General features: G+C 37.9%; 1 protein-coding gene across 1 annotated transcript in view; it reads left to right on the top strand.

The window, feature by feature from the left end:
- The first annotated feature begins 13058 nt into the window (after window positions 1-13058).
- IL1RAPL1 (interleukin 1 receptor accessory protein like 1) overlaps window positions 13059-14506 on the top strand; it is a 628876-nt gene continuing 627428 nt past the window's right edge. Inside the window, exons 1-3 of the mRNA XM_060086547.1 lie at window positions 13059-13087; window positions 13206-13408; window positions 13741-14020. Of these exons, the coding sequence (XP_059942530.1) occupies window positions 13059-13087; window positions 13206-13408; window positions 13741-14020 (512 nt within the window). The remainder of the gene's footprint in view (window positions 13088-13205; window positions 13409-13740; window positions 14021-14506) is intronic.

The raw sequence follows: 14506 nt of genomic DNA, 5'->3' as shown, positions 1-14506 counted from the left end.
ATCTTGCCCATGACAATACAGTGGGAACAATATAAACTACAAGTTTAGAACAAAGGAAGGGAACCCTGCTTAATGTGATATGCAGCAAGGTTACCAAATGCTTTATTCCAGCCCCAGCAGTGCCTGAGATAACAGTTTCTGCATAAATATTTGTTTCAATAAAGAGTGAATCAGTGAGCACCTCCCTCCACAGGTGGCTCACACTAAATACGGTTGAACCATTCCTTCCCCCCAAAATTCAGATATTTTCTCTTTGAAACATATTAAAGGAAAGGCTCAATGGTGTGACTGCTAAGGGTCTAGGTTTTTAACCTTTGAGAGGTACATGAAGGAACCTAGCTACGGCTTTTTGGTACCGCAGCCAAAGAAGGGATATTGAGCTGGAGGAACCATGAAAAGTTATATGCTACATGTTCCTCTTTAAAAGTATTTACTAGTTAACCAAATAAAAAGCAAACTGCCATTCCTTGAGAATTTAAACTTTTATGTAAATAATAATAACTAACTGTGATAAACATTATCATGAAGTAGCACCTGCTAGGCCAGAAGATTCCTCTAGTTTTGAGTTTAATCAGTATCAATAAAGAGACTGAAGATAATTTCACTTAAGCCAGCACTTGGATCTTTTAATTGCTAAGCAACACTGAAACTATTTAAATTTGCTTTGAATTTAGTGGATGTCCATATTAACAACTGTCCAGTACAGTTTTTCACATAAGTGCATCATTTCAAATTTATCAGCCCATACCCAGAGGCTGCACTCTCAAAGACAGGGGAAAACAAAGCCAAAAATGACAAAATCTGAATCAATGTAATTTTCTACTGTCTAAACATGGATTTCTACTTGCTTTGATTATTTAAAGAATACCTGAGAGCATGTCAACAAAAACTTTGAAAAGCAGAGTTTAAGGTTAAGGAAACCTTCTATACTTGATTTTTTTCTGTTCCTGGCTCTTTAAGTACACATGAAAAAATACAAAAAATTCCCCATGATTTTTTTCTGAATTTATTACCACTTTTCTTCTTGCTGCAGTCTGATACTGTTTATGAAAATACTATGTAAATGAAGGAGTCCTACCCAAATCAAATGGAACTGTTGTTTTTACACACATGACAAAGATGAGAAACAAAGATCACGCAGGAGGTACATAGATACTTGCTTATAATACCCTGAACAAAATACAGTATGTCAGTAGATTCCCGTCATAATAGATATATGATTGCACGTGTAAATGCAGATGAATACCCAAATAGTTGTGTGTAAAGCTAATATGTATATAGCATATTATGTATTTTCATGAGACTTCTACAGTGATAAAAATAGACTCAGCATCAGTAAAAAAAAAATGGCTCTAACCTTTTTTAAAATTCTCACTTAGAAATTCACTTAAAGGAGCAATACACAAATTGTGTGTGTTTAATTTTCACCCACAATCTCTGCAAGAAGTTAATCAAATAGACAATTAATCTCTGTGATATTATTCATATGAAAACAAATGCATGAAAACAAACACAGCAGACTTCATTACCATTTCCCTTGAATCTTTCTCTAACTCTAGGGGACTCTAATGCCCAGCAGAACTCACAATATGAAAAAGATACACAGCAGTGCTTTCATTGCACAGACTAGACAATGCAAGCAATACGTTCTGCTGTATAAACATCTGTGATAAATGCAGAAAACGTGCTATAAGATAACAAATGGGTCTTCTACCCCAGCCACACTTGTCATCTGCCACCTCAACCTGCTTCTGCTCCTTATTTCCTTTAATGATGTCACAATCCTCTCAGGAATCCTGGGTTGAAACCTCAACGTCATCCTTGACTACTCCTTTCCTCCATCTGTCCTGTCTGATCAGTCTCCCCATCCTGTAGACTCTACCTCTACAATCTCCCCCACTTCTTACTTCATCTCTACTATTGTAAGAGCTTTCTAAGTGACCTCCCTGTTTCTGGCTGCCTCCTTCCAATCCAACCTTGATATTGCCACTAGAGTGATCTTCCTAAAATGTAGATCAAATACCACTTCTTTCACGAACTTTTTCCACTTGGTCCATTGACTAGAGCAGTGGTTCTCAAAAGTGTCATCCCGGGGCTTTTTAGAAATGCAAATTCTTAGGTGCCAACCAACACCTTCTGAATCGGAAGCTCTGATGGTGAAGCCAAATAATCTGTCTTTTGACAACTCCTCCAGTTGATGCTGATGCACACTAAAATTGGTAAACTACTGAGCTAAGTTCAGTTTTCTTGGCCTGGTGTCTTGTCCATCCCACTTTTCTGATCTCATTTTTACCTGGTTATGCTTTTCTCTTCACCCCATCCCATTGTTTTAGAACATTACCCTTTACTGTACTATCTAACTGGGATATCCCATGGACTTGGAATTTTCTCTTCACAATTATCAAGTTTTGAATTGAGATACGGTTAAAATTCCATCTCTTTCTTATATTCTTTTTGCTCTTCCCAGTTATATATTTCTCCTCCATTAATTTACTTGAAAAACAGAAAATAGTTCTGGGTTGAGATAGAACAAAACTTCTTGCTCTGTGTTTCCTCAGCAATGCTGTCTTTACTCATGGAATCTCTCCATTCTGCCTTGTGTTATGTGTAGTTTTGTGTCTTCATTGCTGCAAACAATAGCCCACTTGGAATTGCTCTAAAATTTAAAGACTTTTATTACTTGTAAGCTTAAAAAATAGAATTTTATTCTGCTATATGCTCTAAAACAAAATGAAAGTAAGTATGCACTTTAAACCTTGTTACTCTCTTAAGGATCAGTTTGCAGGGTGGGTGTCCTGCCATCCAACAGGTGTTTCCTGTGAGGTGCCTCTAAAACAGGAAACAGATTAAATTTGATCTCTCTTTGGTTTGTCGCTCATCAAGTTCATATTTAATACAGTGTCCAACAAGTGTCCCAAAGGTATAAAATGCCTGAAGCTGGCAACACTTTTTGACCTATCTGTATGCACATACCCTTATCCATTTCATGGCCAAACTAGAGGGTTTTATAGAGATACAAAAGTGAAGTTAACCAAATCTTTGATTGAAAATGTATACAGAAGTGAATGGATCCAATTATAATAGTGAATAAAATAGCTTGAAATAGAGCAAACTGTGTGTGATGAATTCAGTCAGAGATTCAGAGTTGATACATAATGGCTGTGACAACATTGCCATTCAGTTATCAGATAAGTGATGTTTCTTTTTTTTATTAAAATAAATATGGTATTTGGATACTATTGTGGATTGTACTTTTTTAATTTTTATTTTATTTATTTTTTTATACAGCAGGTTCTTATTAGTTATCTATTTTATACATATTAGTGTATATATGTCAATTCCAATCTCCCAATTCATCCCACCACCACCACCAGCCCCCCACTTTCCCCCCTTGGTGTCCATATGTTTGTTGTCTACATCTGTGTCTCTATTTCTGCCCTGCAAACCGGTTCATCTGTACCATTTTTCTAGATTCCACATATGTGCATTAATATACGATATTTGTTTTTCTCTTTCTGACTTATTCCACCCTGTATGACAGTCTCTAGGTTCATCCATGTCTCTACAAATGACCCTATTTCATTCCTTTTTATGGCTGAGTAATATTCCATTGTATATATATGTACCACATCTTCTTTATCCATTCGTCTGTTGATGGGCATTTAGGTTGCTTCCATGACCTGGCTATTGTAAATAGTGCTGCAGTGAACATTGGGGTGCATGTGTTTTTTTGAATTATGGTTTTCTCAGGGTATATGCCCAGTAGTGGGATTGCTGGGTCATATGGTAATTCTGTTTTTAGTTTTTTAAGGAACCTCCATACTGTTTTCCATAGTGGCTGTATCAATTTACATTCCCACCAACAGGGCAAGAGGGTTCCCTTTTCTCCACACCGTCTCCAACATTTGTTGATTGTAGATTTTCTGATGATGCCCATTCTAACTGGTGTGAGGTGATACCTCATTGTAGTTTCAATTTGCATTTCTTTAATAATTAGTGATGTTGAGCAGCTTTTCATGTGCCTCTTGGCCATCTGTATGTGTTCTTTGGAGAAATGTCTATTTAAGTCTTCTGCCCATTTTTTGATTGGGCTGTTTGTTTTTTTGATATTGAGCTGCATGAGCTGTTTATATATTTTGGAGATTAATCCTTTGCCCATTTCTTCATTTGCACATATTTTCTCCCCTTCTGAGGGTTGTCTTTTCGTCTTGTTTATGGTTTCCTTTGCTGTCAGAAGCTTTTAAGTTTCATTAGGTCCCATTTGTTTATTTTTGTTTTTATTTCCATTATTCTAGGAGTTGGGTCAAAAAGGATATTGCTGTGATTTATGTCATACAGTGTTCTGCCTATATTTTCCTCTAAGAGTTTTATAGTGTCTGGCCTTATATTTAGATCTTTAATCCATTTTGAGTTTATTTTTGTGTATGGTGTTAAGGAGTGTTCTAATTTCATTCTTTTACATGTAGCTGTCCAGTTTTCCCAGCACCACTTACTGATGAGACTGTCTTTTCTCCATTGTGTATCCTTGTCTCCTTTGTCATAGATTAGTTGACCATAGGTGCGTGGGTTTATCTCTGGGCTTTCTATCCTGTTCCATTGATCTATATTTCTGTTTTTGTGCCAGTACCATATTGTCTTGATTACTGTAGCTCTGTAGTATTCTCTGAAGTCATGGAGTCTGATTCCTCCAGCTCCCTTTATTTCCCTCAAAACTGCTTTGGCTATTCAGGGCCTTTTGTGTCTCCATAAAAATTTTAAGATTTTTTTGTTCTAGTTCTGTTAAAAAAATGCCATTTGTAATTTGATAGGGATTGCATTGAATCTGTAGATTGCTTTGGGTAGTATAGACATTTTCACAGTATTGATTCTTCCAATCCAAGAACATGGTATATCTCTCCACCTTTCATCAGTGTCTTATAGTTTTCTGAGTACAGATCTTTCACCTCCTTAGGTAGGTTTATTCCTAGGTATTTTATTCTTTTTGTTGTAATGGTGAATGGGGTTGTTTCCTTAATTCCTCTTTCTGATTTTTCATTGTTGGTGTATAGGAATGCAAGCGATTTCTGTGCATTAATTTTGTATCCTGCAACGTTACCAAATTTATTGATTAGCTCTAGTAGTTTTCTGGTAGCATCTTTAGGATTCTCCATGTATAGTGTCATGTCATCTGCAAACAGTGACAGTTTTACTTCTTCTTTTCCAATTTGTATTCCTTTTATTTCTTTGTCTTCTCTGATTGCCATGGTTAGGACTTCCATGAGTGATGTTTCTGATGACACTATATTTTTGTAATTTAAGGCACCAAAGTTTGCAAACTATACTTGGTGCTCAGTTTAAGAAATAGTGCATAAGAGTTAATACAGTCTTAGAACATGAAGTAAAAAGTGCACTTATTTAGGTGGCTATTGTGAAAGGAGGTTATGAGACAGTTTTTGAAAATCTCTTTAAAATTTTGTATACAGCCTTTGAAAATGTATTATTTGATCCAGGAATTTTACTTCTGGATTTATTTCCTGATGAAATTACACTTTTTTTGAGGGGATGGTTGTGGAACATTGTATATAAAGCTATTTTATCACAGAATTATTTATAACAGTCAAATCTAGGGGAAAAACTTAAGGTAGGCTAACAGCAGAAGGGCTAAGTAAATTATATGTAACACTATTATGGACTGTTATGTAGTTATTATAAAATGTTCAGTAAAATGTCATGATGTAACTTTTCATAGAATTATGATCTCAACTGAGAAAAGAAACTAAACAAAAGGATAGGTTATGAAACTATGAAACTACTACTCCTGTTGTTTCCTTTTTTTATTTTATTTTTTAATTTTTGGCAGTGTTGGGTCTTTGTTGCTGCACGTGGGCTTTCTCTAGTGCAGCGAGCAGGGGCTACTCTTCCTTGCAGTGCGTGGGCTTCTCATTGCGGTGGCTTCTTTTGTCACGGAGCAGGGGCTCTAGGCCCGCGGGCTTCAGTTGTTGCCCCACGCAGGCTCAGTAGTTGTGGCTCTTGGGCTCTAGAGTGCAGGCTCAGTAGTTGTGGTGCACAGGCTTAGTTGCTCCACAGGATGTGGGATCTTCCCAGACCAGGGATCAAACCCATGTCCCCTGCATTGGTGGGCGGATTCTTAACCACTGTGCCACCAGGGAAGTCCCCCCCTTTTTTTATCATAAGAATACAAACACTTTTAAGAATAAATCCTTACCAAGTGTGTGTTATGTAATGCATGGGGTTTTGTGTATTAGTATCTAGGATACCTGCTAGAATGTGGAGGCTAAGGTATGATGGAGGGGTAACTATACTACCAGGATCCTATTTGCCTTGGCATCACCTGTCTCTTGATAAAGAGGGAACCATATCTTAGAAGAAATTTGATAACACTTGAGCAAGGCCTGCACCCACCTGGAGATGACCTACATTGAGAGCATGGCAGATGATAACTTCCAGGCTTTGTCAGATAAAGGGTATTCCAGAAACTGGATTCCTGATAATTGGCAGAGTCTCTTGAGTTAACCTCAGTTCTTACCACCCACACAGATCTCTCCAAAATATTTGAAAGAGCTCTTCCAAAATTGTCACATTGTATATATCTTTAAAGGCAAGAATCTGGCAATATTCCACATCAGATAAACATAATCCAGAAAGTAGAGATGAAGACAAAGTGTTGTGTGAACCAACATATACTATAAACATTAACTTATGTCATATTTTGCTGTAATCATTGCTGCTGATAATTTGGGAGCACCTCTGCTTCCTCCTTGGAAGGATTCCAGCATCGCCAGTTTTCATTTATGAAGTTCATATGTGGAAAGAGTAGCAGCTAGTGCAGACAAAGAGCAGAATTCACCTCATTGAAATCTAGCCTCAGCCTTTTTGTTCCATGTCTATGATAGCTGATGTGCATGGCCTACACTCCCTAGCCACGGTCATGTCTCAAGTTTGGCTTTTCCAAGCACACTAGGGGCAGAGACGAATGATGCCAATATGCCAGATATTTATTTTTAATCATTGCAAGTTTAAAAAAAATATGAATATGAATATATGTATATATATATGCACACATTCAGGTCTATCTGTGAGTCATTTAAAAAATTCATTACATGTACACACTGCTGTGTTTAAAGTGGATAACCAACAGGGACCTACTGTATAGCACAGGGAACTCTGCTCAATGTTATGTGGCAGCCTGGATGTGAGGGGAGTTTGGGGGAGAATGGATACATGTATATGTATGGCTGAGTCCCTTTGCTGTGTACCTGAAACTATCACAACATTGTTAATCAACTGTACTCCAATATAAAATAAAAAGTTAAAAAAATTCATTACATTTTCATTGCCTAAAAGATTTTAAATGAAGAAATTAGAAAAACTTTTCACAGAGCCCACCCCTTGACATGAATGGTTGATTTTCTTGTTGAATGCGAAAGATATTTCAGTCTGTGACAAAAGATTTGACTTGCAGAGTAAACTAACATTCCTCTTCCTTGATGCTTGTATTCAGTCGTTCACCTATTCCTGCCAATTTTGCCTCCTAAATCTTCCCCGTTTCTCCTTCTCTACTACCACTGCCCAACTTCAGACCTTCACTAACATCACTTTCCTGGCTAAAGCCTTCTACCTTATATGTCTACCTAAAATTTCAGTCAGCATAGCATATCTGAAAATATTAGACTGTCTCCATCATCTCCCTGACTGAAAGTCTGTGATATTTCCCCATCGCTTTCACAATGAAGCCAAACATTTTTTACATCTTATAAAAATACCTCCACAGTCCGTCTTTGCCCACTTCTTTCCCTCCATCTCTTGCTATTTCCTGCTCTAAACTTGTTTCTACACCACAAAGCCATTTGTAGTTCCTGCAAAACTCTGCTATCTCTTATTTCTGTGCCTTTGCTTTTGTGTTCACCTCCAAATTAAATATCTGTCTGCCAATTCTTTGAATGGCTAACTTCTGACAGACTTCTCAAATGTTTTTTCTTCATGGAACATATTCTTGACTAGCCCTATGCATTTCTTTATCATTGCATTTCCATTGTGCTTCAGTTTCTGTCTGTCTCTTGGATTACAGTGTGAGCTCCTTGAAAACAAGGGCTGTGTCTTGTATGTTTTCATGTCTCCAGCCCCTAGGACAGAAACTGGAATGAAGGTAGTTCTTGCTACATGAATATATAAATCTGTGTTGGATCAGATTTCCTACAACAGAGCCTAAGACAGGATTTTTGATGCACTCCATTGATAGAGGGAGTGCTCTTCAGGGAAAACTTAAAAGGAAGGGAGGGAGGGAGGGAGGAAGGCAGGGCAGGAAAGGGGAGAGAGCTGAGTGAGGAGGTCACAGTTAACCTCTAAGCTCGGCCTGGTCCACACACAGAGGAGCTCTGGAACACGAACTGCACTGTACAGTTGTCTCTACTTGAGGCAAAGGAATAGCCTTATTGGCAGTAGGCAGACCCAAGGGGATGTAAACTTCCCACCAAGATGGTTCTTGTCAATCAAGGGTTATTTTCAAGAGAAGGAGACAATTGTGAACTGTTAGCAGGCATTACCCAAAGTTGCTGAAGAATGGATAGATCTGTTTAGTAAAGAGGATTGGGGGGGGTGCTTCCCTGGTGGCACAGTTGTTGAGAGTCCGCCTGCCGATGCAGGGGACATGGGTTCGTGCCCCGGTCCGGGAAGATCCCACATGCCATGGAGCGGCTGGGCCCATGAGCCATGGCCGCTGAGCCTGCGCATCCAGAGCCTGTGCTCCGCAACGGGAGAGGCCACAACAGTGAGAGGCCCGCGTACCGCAAAAAAAAAAAAAAAAAAAAGAGGATGGGGGGACCTCTATTACACTATCACAGATGCCTTAATTATTCCAATGTACCTACTCAAGTAGATACTTCAAGAGTAGTATAATTTGCCTTTTTATAAGTAAAGTCATACATTTTCATATTAGGGTGCATTATATATGAGCTCTATGATTAAACTTTTTTTTGTAAAGAATGAAACTTTCAAGCTTGTTACCATGACATATTTTGCACTCTTATATATGTAGTAATAGTGACCTAATTAACAATGTTTTCCCTAATCTCATTTTAATTAATTAATTTATTTATTTATTTTAATTTGGCCACACTGCGCTGCATGTGAGATCTTAGTTCCCCGACCAGGAATTGAACCCAAGGCCCCTGCATTGGAAGCAGAAGTCTTAACTACTGGACCGCCAGGGAAGTCCCTCATTTGAATATATTTATGTTATCCGAGCTATGTAGCCTTTGTCCATGAAATAGTACCTCAATATGAACTACTTGTAAAGGAATTAGTTCTGAATCTTAATTCCATCACCGTCTTCATATAATCTACAATATTATGGGTGGTAACAAAAATAAATGAATATGGTGCTTCCTACTGCCACTCCCCAGTGCAACTTCATGGCTTTATAAAGTCCCATTGACTCTGAAGGAGTATGTGCTGTATAGGAGACATCGAACTAGAGTATTTATGTGGAATCTTCTCATCAGGGAAAGAGAATACCAATAGCTAACTTTCTGAGAGAGGCTTACAGAAGGATATTTTATTCTGAAAGACAGAAAAACCGATTAAATACTGTTGTCCTGCAGAATTGCCCAATGATAATTTAAAAATAATAAAGGTTACCTGGTAACTTACATAATAGAATTAACAGTGTCTAGAAATATGGAAATATGTTGGCTTGGAATGACTGTTTCCAAGCCAACAGAGCTTATATACTGAAGTAAGGAAAAACTGAACATATAATTGGCAATTCTTGTCATCAAGAGTTAGGTTTTAAGTTATCACATTTTCTTTTAAGATTTGAGATGTCCCGCTGGACAAGATTAAGAAAAACATGCTTTGCAGCTATATAAGAAAAATGTCTTTATTCAAAGGAGATGCATACTGAAGTATTTTAGGAGTGAAATGTCATTATATCTCTATTTTAATTTATTTTCATATCATTTAGGGAAAAATTGTGATACATGCAGAGTGAGAATGTGTGCTAATGTGGTGAAATGTTAACAAAGGAAAAAAAATAGTACTCCTCACTTATTTAATAAAATGCTTTAATTATTGAAAAAATATATGTTCATTTATTTAAATGTGTTTATCAAAATAATTTGAAGATATCTTGAATTGTTCTTTATATTATTTGCCATCTTTCCCCAAAAAAGTATTAACATGTTAATAAATTTATAGTTTACTTTTGAACATCATACATTTAGTCTAATGGTAGTAAAACTTCCTAAGCCATAGATCCTACATTTTATTTCCATATTAAAATTAACATAAAGTGTCTCTGATATCCAAGGTGCTGGTATTTCTTAATTTCACCTCTGCCTTTTCCTTGGCATGTGAATCAGAGCTGTCTGAAACTTTTTTCCCAATAGATACTAAATAAGTCTAATTTTCAGTAATATTTATGGTTTTCTTTCAACACTGTTCTCAGTAAGCATATTTTGAAAGTATGTATTAATATCTCTATCTATCCCCCAAAACACAACTCTCCTTCTGTTCTCTTGATCTAATTTGTTACTAACTTTTTAGAAATTTCTAGGCTAAGTATTTTTGCTTTTAGCTTCAAGCATTTTGCTTTACCTTACAAATCTTTTGAGAGTTTGAATAATTTCATCTTACTGTTTATACTGCTACCTTGAAGGTGTACCAGCCTTTTGCACTGGCAGTGATATCCTCTGTGACAGATGGCCTCAGTTACAATAACGTAATTCTAGAATTGTATTATAATTCATATCATGGTAAAACAAGATAATTTCATGCTTATTGCCAGAACTATAACTGTTTAAAATAAAATCGCACCTAGGATTCATTTCATGCAATGGGACAAATGTACAAAATTGTGTTGATAAATACTGCATGTAATTTTGTAACCTTGACATCTCTGTTTGTGTCCAGTTCTGTCATCCTATTTAGTGTGGTGAGCCAGCTCCGTGGCAGTCTTGGCAGGAGTGATGGTAATGACTTGGATGTTGTTGATGTCCACCAAGCTTCCAGCACAGTTACTCTAGACAGTACCTCGATACGGCTCTTCATTAGGAATCTTAGACCAAAATTTGGTAGTAAAAGTAAACTAAATTAAAGAATGGTGTGAAATTTAAATCACCTTTATTAGGAAACAGAATACTATGGTGGTAGAGAGAATAAATTCTAGGGTCATATGTAGCTGGATGAGAATACCAGAACTTCCACATATGAGCTGGTGTTACGTTTCTTCAATTGTAAATCTTGGCATTATTTTGTTTATTTACTCAAGAATTCATTCATTCAGTCAGTCCGTCAGTCAGTGTGTGTTGAGCTGCTTAGCAGGCACAGTTCTAGGCACTGAGGTTAAAGAAGTGAATTAGAAGGACCAAGTTCCTGACCTCAAGGGGCGTATGTTCTGTTGGGGAGACAGGAAGCAAGCAAAAATTGGGGTACATGATGTAACGTCAGATAGCAATGAGTCCTGTGAAAAAATATTAAAGAACAATCTGGATCAAGTGACTAGGATAGGAAGGTGGTATTGCAGGCGCAGGGCAGTTAGAAAAGGATTCTTGGAGGAGGTGACATATGGAGGAAGGGAGGGAGGAAGCCATGCAGTTGATTGGTGACAAAAGTTCCATGTAGAGGGAACAATGAGTCCAAAGCCTGAATGGATGTTTTTGTGAAAGGGGAATGAAAATTTGTAAACTCAGCACATAATTAAGTGCTCATCAGATGTTAGATAATATTTTAAGATAAGAAATTTGTATAATTCCATAATTATGTGTGTTCTTTGCTCTAATATACATCTTCCTTTTCATTTTGATCATTTTCCTTCTTTTGAATTCTACATGAATTTTCCTGTTCTCAGATCCTTCAGGTTGCCCTCTTTTTAATCTCTAGTGAGTTAAACCCTGCTTGCAGTACTCAGATGCTACTGCTGTTAGAGGCCCTCTTTTCTTGGTTTTTGCCCTTTTGCTCAGCATTTGTATACTATGAGCTATGCCAGATTGATTATGTTGCTAGGGGTTGAGCAACTGCCCTCTCTAGGCAGGAGATCCACAACTTTTCCATGATAATAATAATGGTGATGTACCTGCCCTGTGGTGACCTGTTGTTCTCTGTGTGTGTGTGTGTGTGTGTGTGTGTGTCTGTGTGTGTGTGTATGTAGGGGGGAAAGGTGATACAAATGGTGCCAAGATGCCATTTGGAAGATGGTACTTCCAGGAAACTCAGAAAGTACAATTAGTTCCCATCCCATCAGCTCCATTTCCCACCATGGTTTCTACTTTACACTTCCCCTGATGCTCCCAGAAATCAGAGCAAAGTAACCATCTACCTGCCTCTCTGGCTGTGAATCACTACTAGAGCATGACCCACTTTTGTTGTATTTCTTTCTGCCTCGTTTGGCTGTACAGCACTTATTCCTCATTTTATCTGTGTGGATCCAATCAGAGAGAAAAAAATACACTAAGTTGAACAAGGAAAGCTTATATAAAGATTTTTTCAATGTAATAGGTTATTGGAGTAATGAAGGATTGGCTAGTAAGAAGGAATGATGTATTAGTCTGCTCAGGCTGCCATAACAAAATACCAGAGACTGGGTGGTTTACACAACAGAAATTTACAGTTTTGGAGGCTGAGAAATTCAAGATCAAGCTGCTGGCTGATTTGGTTTCTGGTGAGGGCCCTCTTTCCTGCTTATAGACGGCCACCTTCTAGCTGTGTGCTCACGTGGCATCTTCTTTATAAGTAATCAGAAGGAGAAAGAGAAAGGTTGCAAGCTCTGGTGTCTCTTCTTATAAGAGCACTACTCTCTTCATAAGTGTTCTGCCCTCATGACCTCGTATAAACCTAATTATCTCCCAAAGGCTCCTCCTCCAAATACCATTACATTCAGGATTAAGCCTTCAGCATATGAATTTTAGGAGGACACAGACATTCAGTCTGTAACAAAAGATAACTGTAAGGAATAGAGGAATGGCCACCATTACCCCTAACTGAGAGTACCCAAAGAAAAGTTCCCATCCTCCCATTCCCAGAGTGAGAGCCAAACCTTACTGGGAAAATTCATGGCTTACTGAATGGCAGAAGTCACTGAGGTGGCACACCGGTAGAACTGGTTGGAAGTCTGCCCTCTGCAATTGGACAGGGACTTGCCTTCTAAGGTATCTGGGAAAGCTGTTCATGAGAAGATGTCTCACCTGAGGATCTGCTAAAAAATTACCAAGCTGCTACCGTGTATTGCAGGACCTGAGTCCTGGAGAAGCACCCACTGCAGGAGCCACGTTCTGGAAAAGCCTTAAACACTGCAAGAGCCTTCCAAGCAAGCATGCTGGAACCAGGGAGCAAACCCTTTCCTTTGAAATCTCTCTCCAGAACACTTTACTAACAAAGCATCAGTGCCAGCTAGCAAAGGAAAACTATTTCACAGGTCCAGATCCATTTTCAAAGAACAGGCAAACATGTGGATTTAGAATGAGAAGGCCATAAGCCAATAACCATCACACTGATTTAAACTAAGAATAAATATCAGCAGAAGCAAACTAAGTGATGAATATATTGTTTGTTAGTAGGATAAATTACTTTTCAGTGCCCTTCTGAGTTTTATCCATTCCTGCATAGTCTGTGGCTAGAGAAGAATCTTGTCCAATATAGATGCTCAATAAATATTGTTGAATTAATTGATTAATTAATGAACTAATTGCTTCCATTTTTCTCTAATGTTTTTTTCTTTCTCTCTTTCTCTGTCTTTTTAAACTACAGCTGATGGATGCACAGATTGGTCTGTCGATATCAAGAAATACCAAGTTTTGGTGGGAGAGCCTGTTCGAATCAAATGTGCACTCTTTTATGGTTATATCAGAGCCAATTACTCCCTAGCCCAAAGTGCTGGACTCAGTTTGATGTGGTACAAAAGCTCTGGCCCCGGAGACTTTGAAGAGCCAATAGCCTTTGATGGAAGTAGAATGAGCAAGGAAGAGGACTCCATTTGGTTCCGGCCAACATTACTGCAGGACAGTGGTCTTTACGCCTGTGTCATCAGGTATCCTCTTAATTTTGTTACTGTTGAATCAATTATATCACGTGTTGCTTTCTTATACCTAAATTTTGCTGCTATCCCGTTCACCTCAAGGTATGGTCTCAATATTTGTGTGTGTTGCTGCTTTCTAAAATTTAGAATCTAAACCATAAAAAGATGGCACTGGAATTTATATTGAGACATTATCTCTGGCTTATGGAGAAAAGAGATACCATCTGGGTATCTACTTATGTTGCCAGAAATTACTAAAGACTATGAAATAAAATTTATAGAGGAGGTGAAATGTTGCAAATAAAATGTAAGCAAAGACTTGCAGAAAGGATGCATAGTTTATTGCTAAATGAGTTGTAACATTTTGTTATTGCCCTTCACAGACAGATAGAGCACAGATACCTCTGGTTCAAACACATCTGCAAAGATGATTTAGGTAATGTGTATGTGCACAGGAAGAGGAAAGCAGCCTTGCCATGTTAGGGAATGCGAAGGCTA

Source organism: Mesoplodon densirostris, chromosome X, assembly GCF_025265405.1.
Source record: "Mesoplodon densirostris isolate mMesDen1 chromosome X, mMesDen1 primary haplotype, whole genome shotgun sequence".
Taxonomy (NCBI): Eukaryota; Metazoa; Chordata; class Mammalia; order Artiodactyla; family Ziphiidae; genus Mesoplodon; species Mesoplodon densirostris.
Note: the sequence above shows the minus strand (reverse complement) of the source record. Positions and strands in the feature narration are given on the sequence as shown.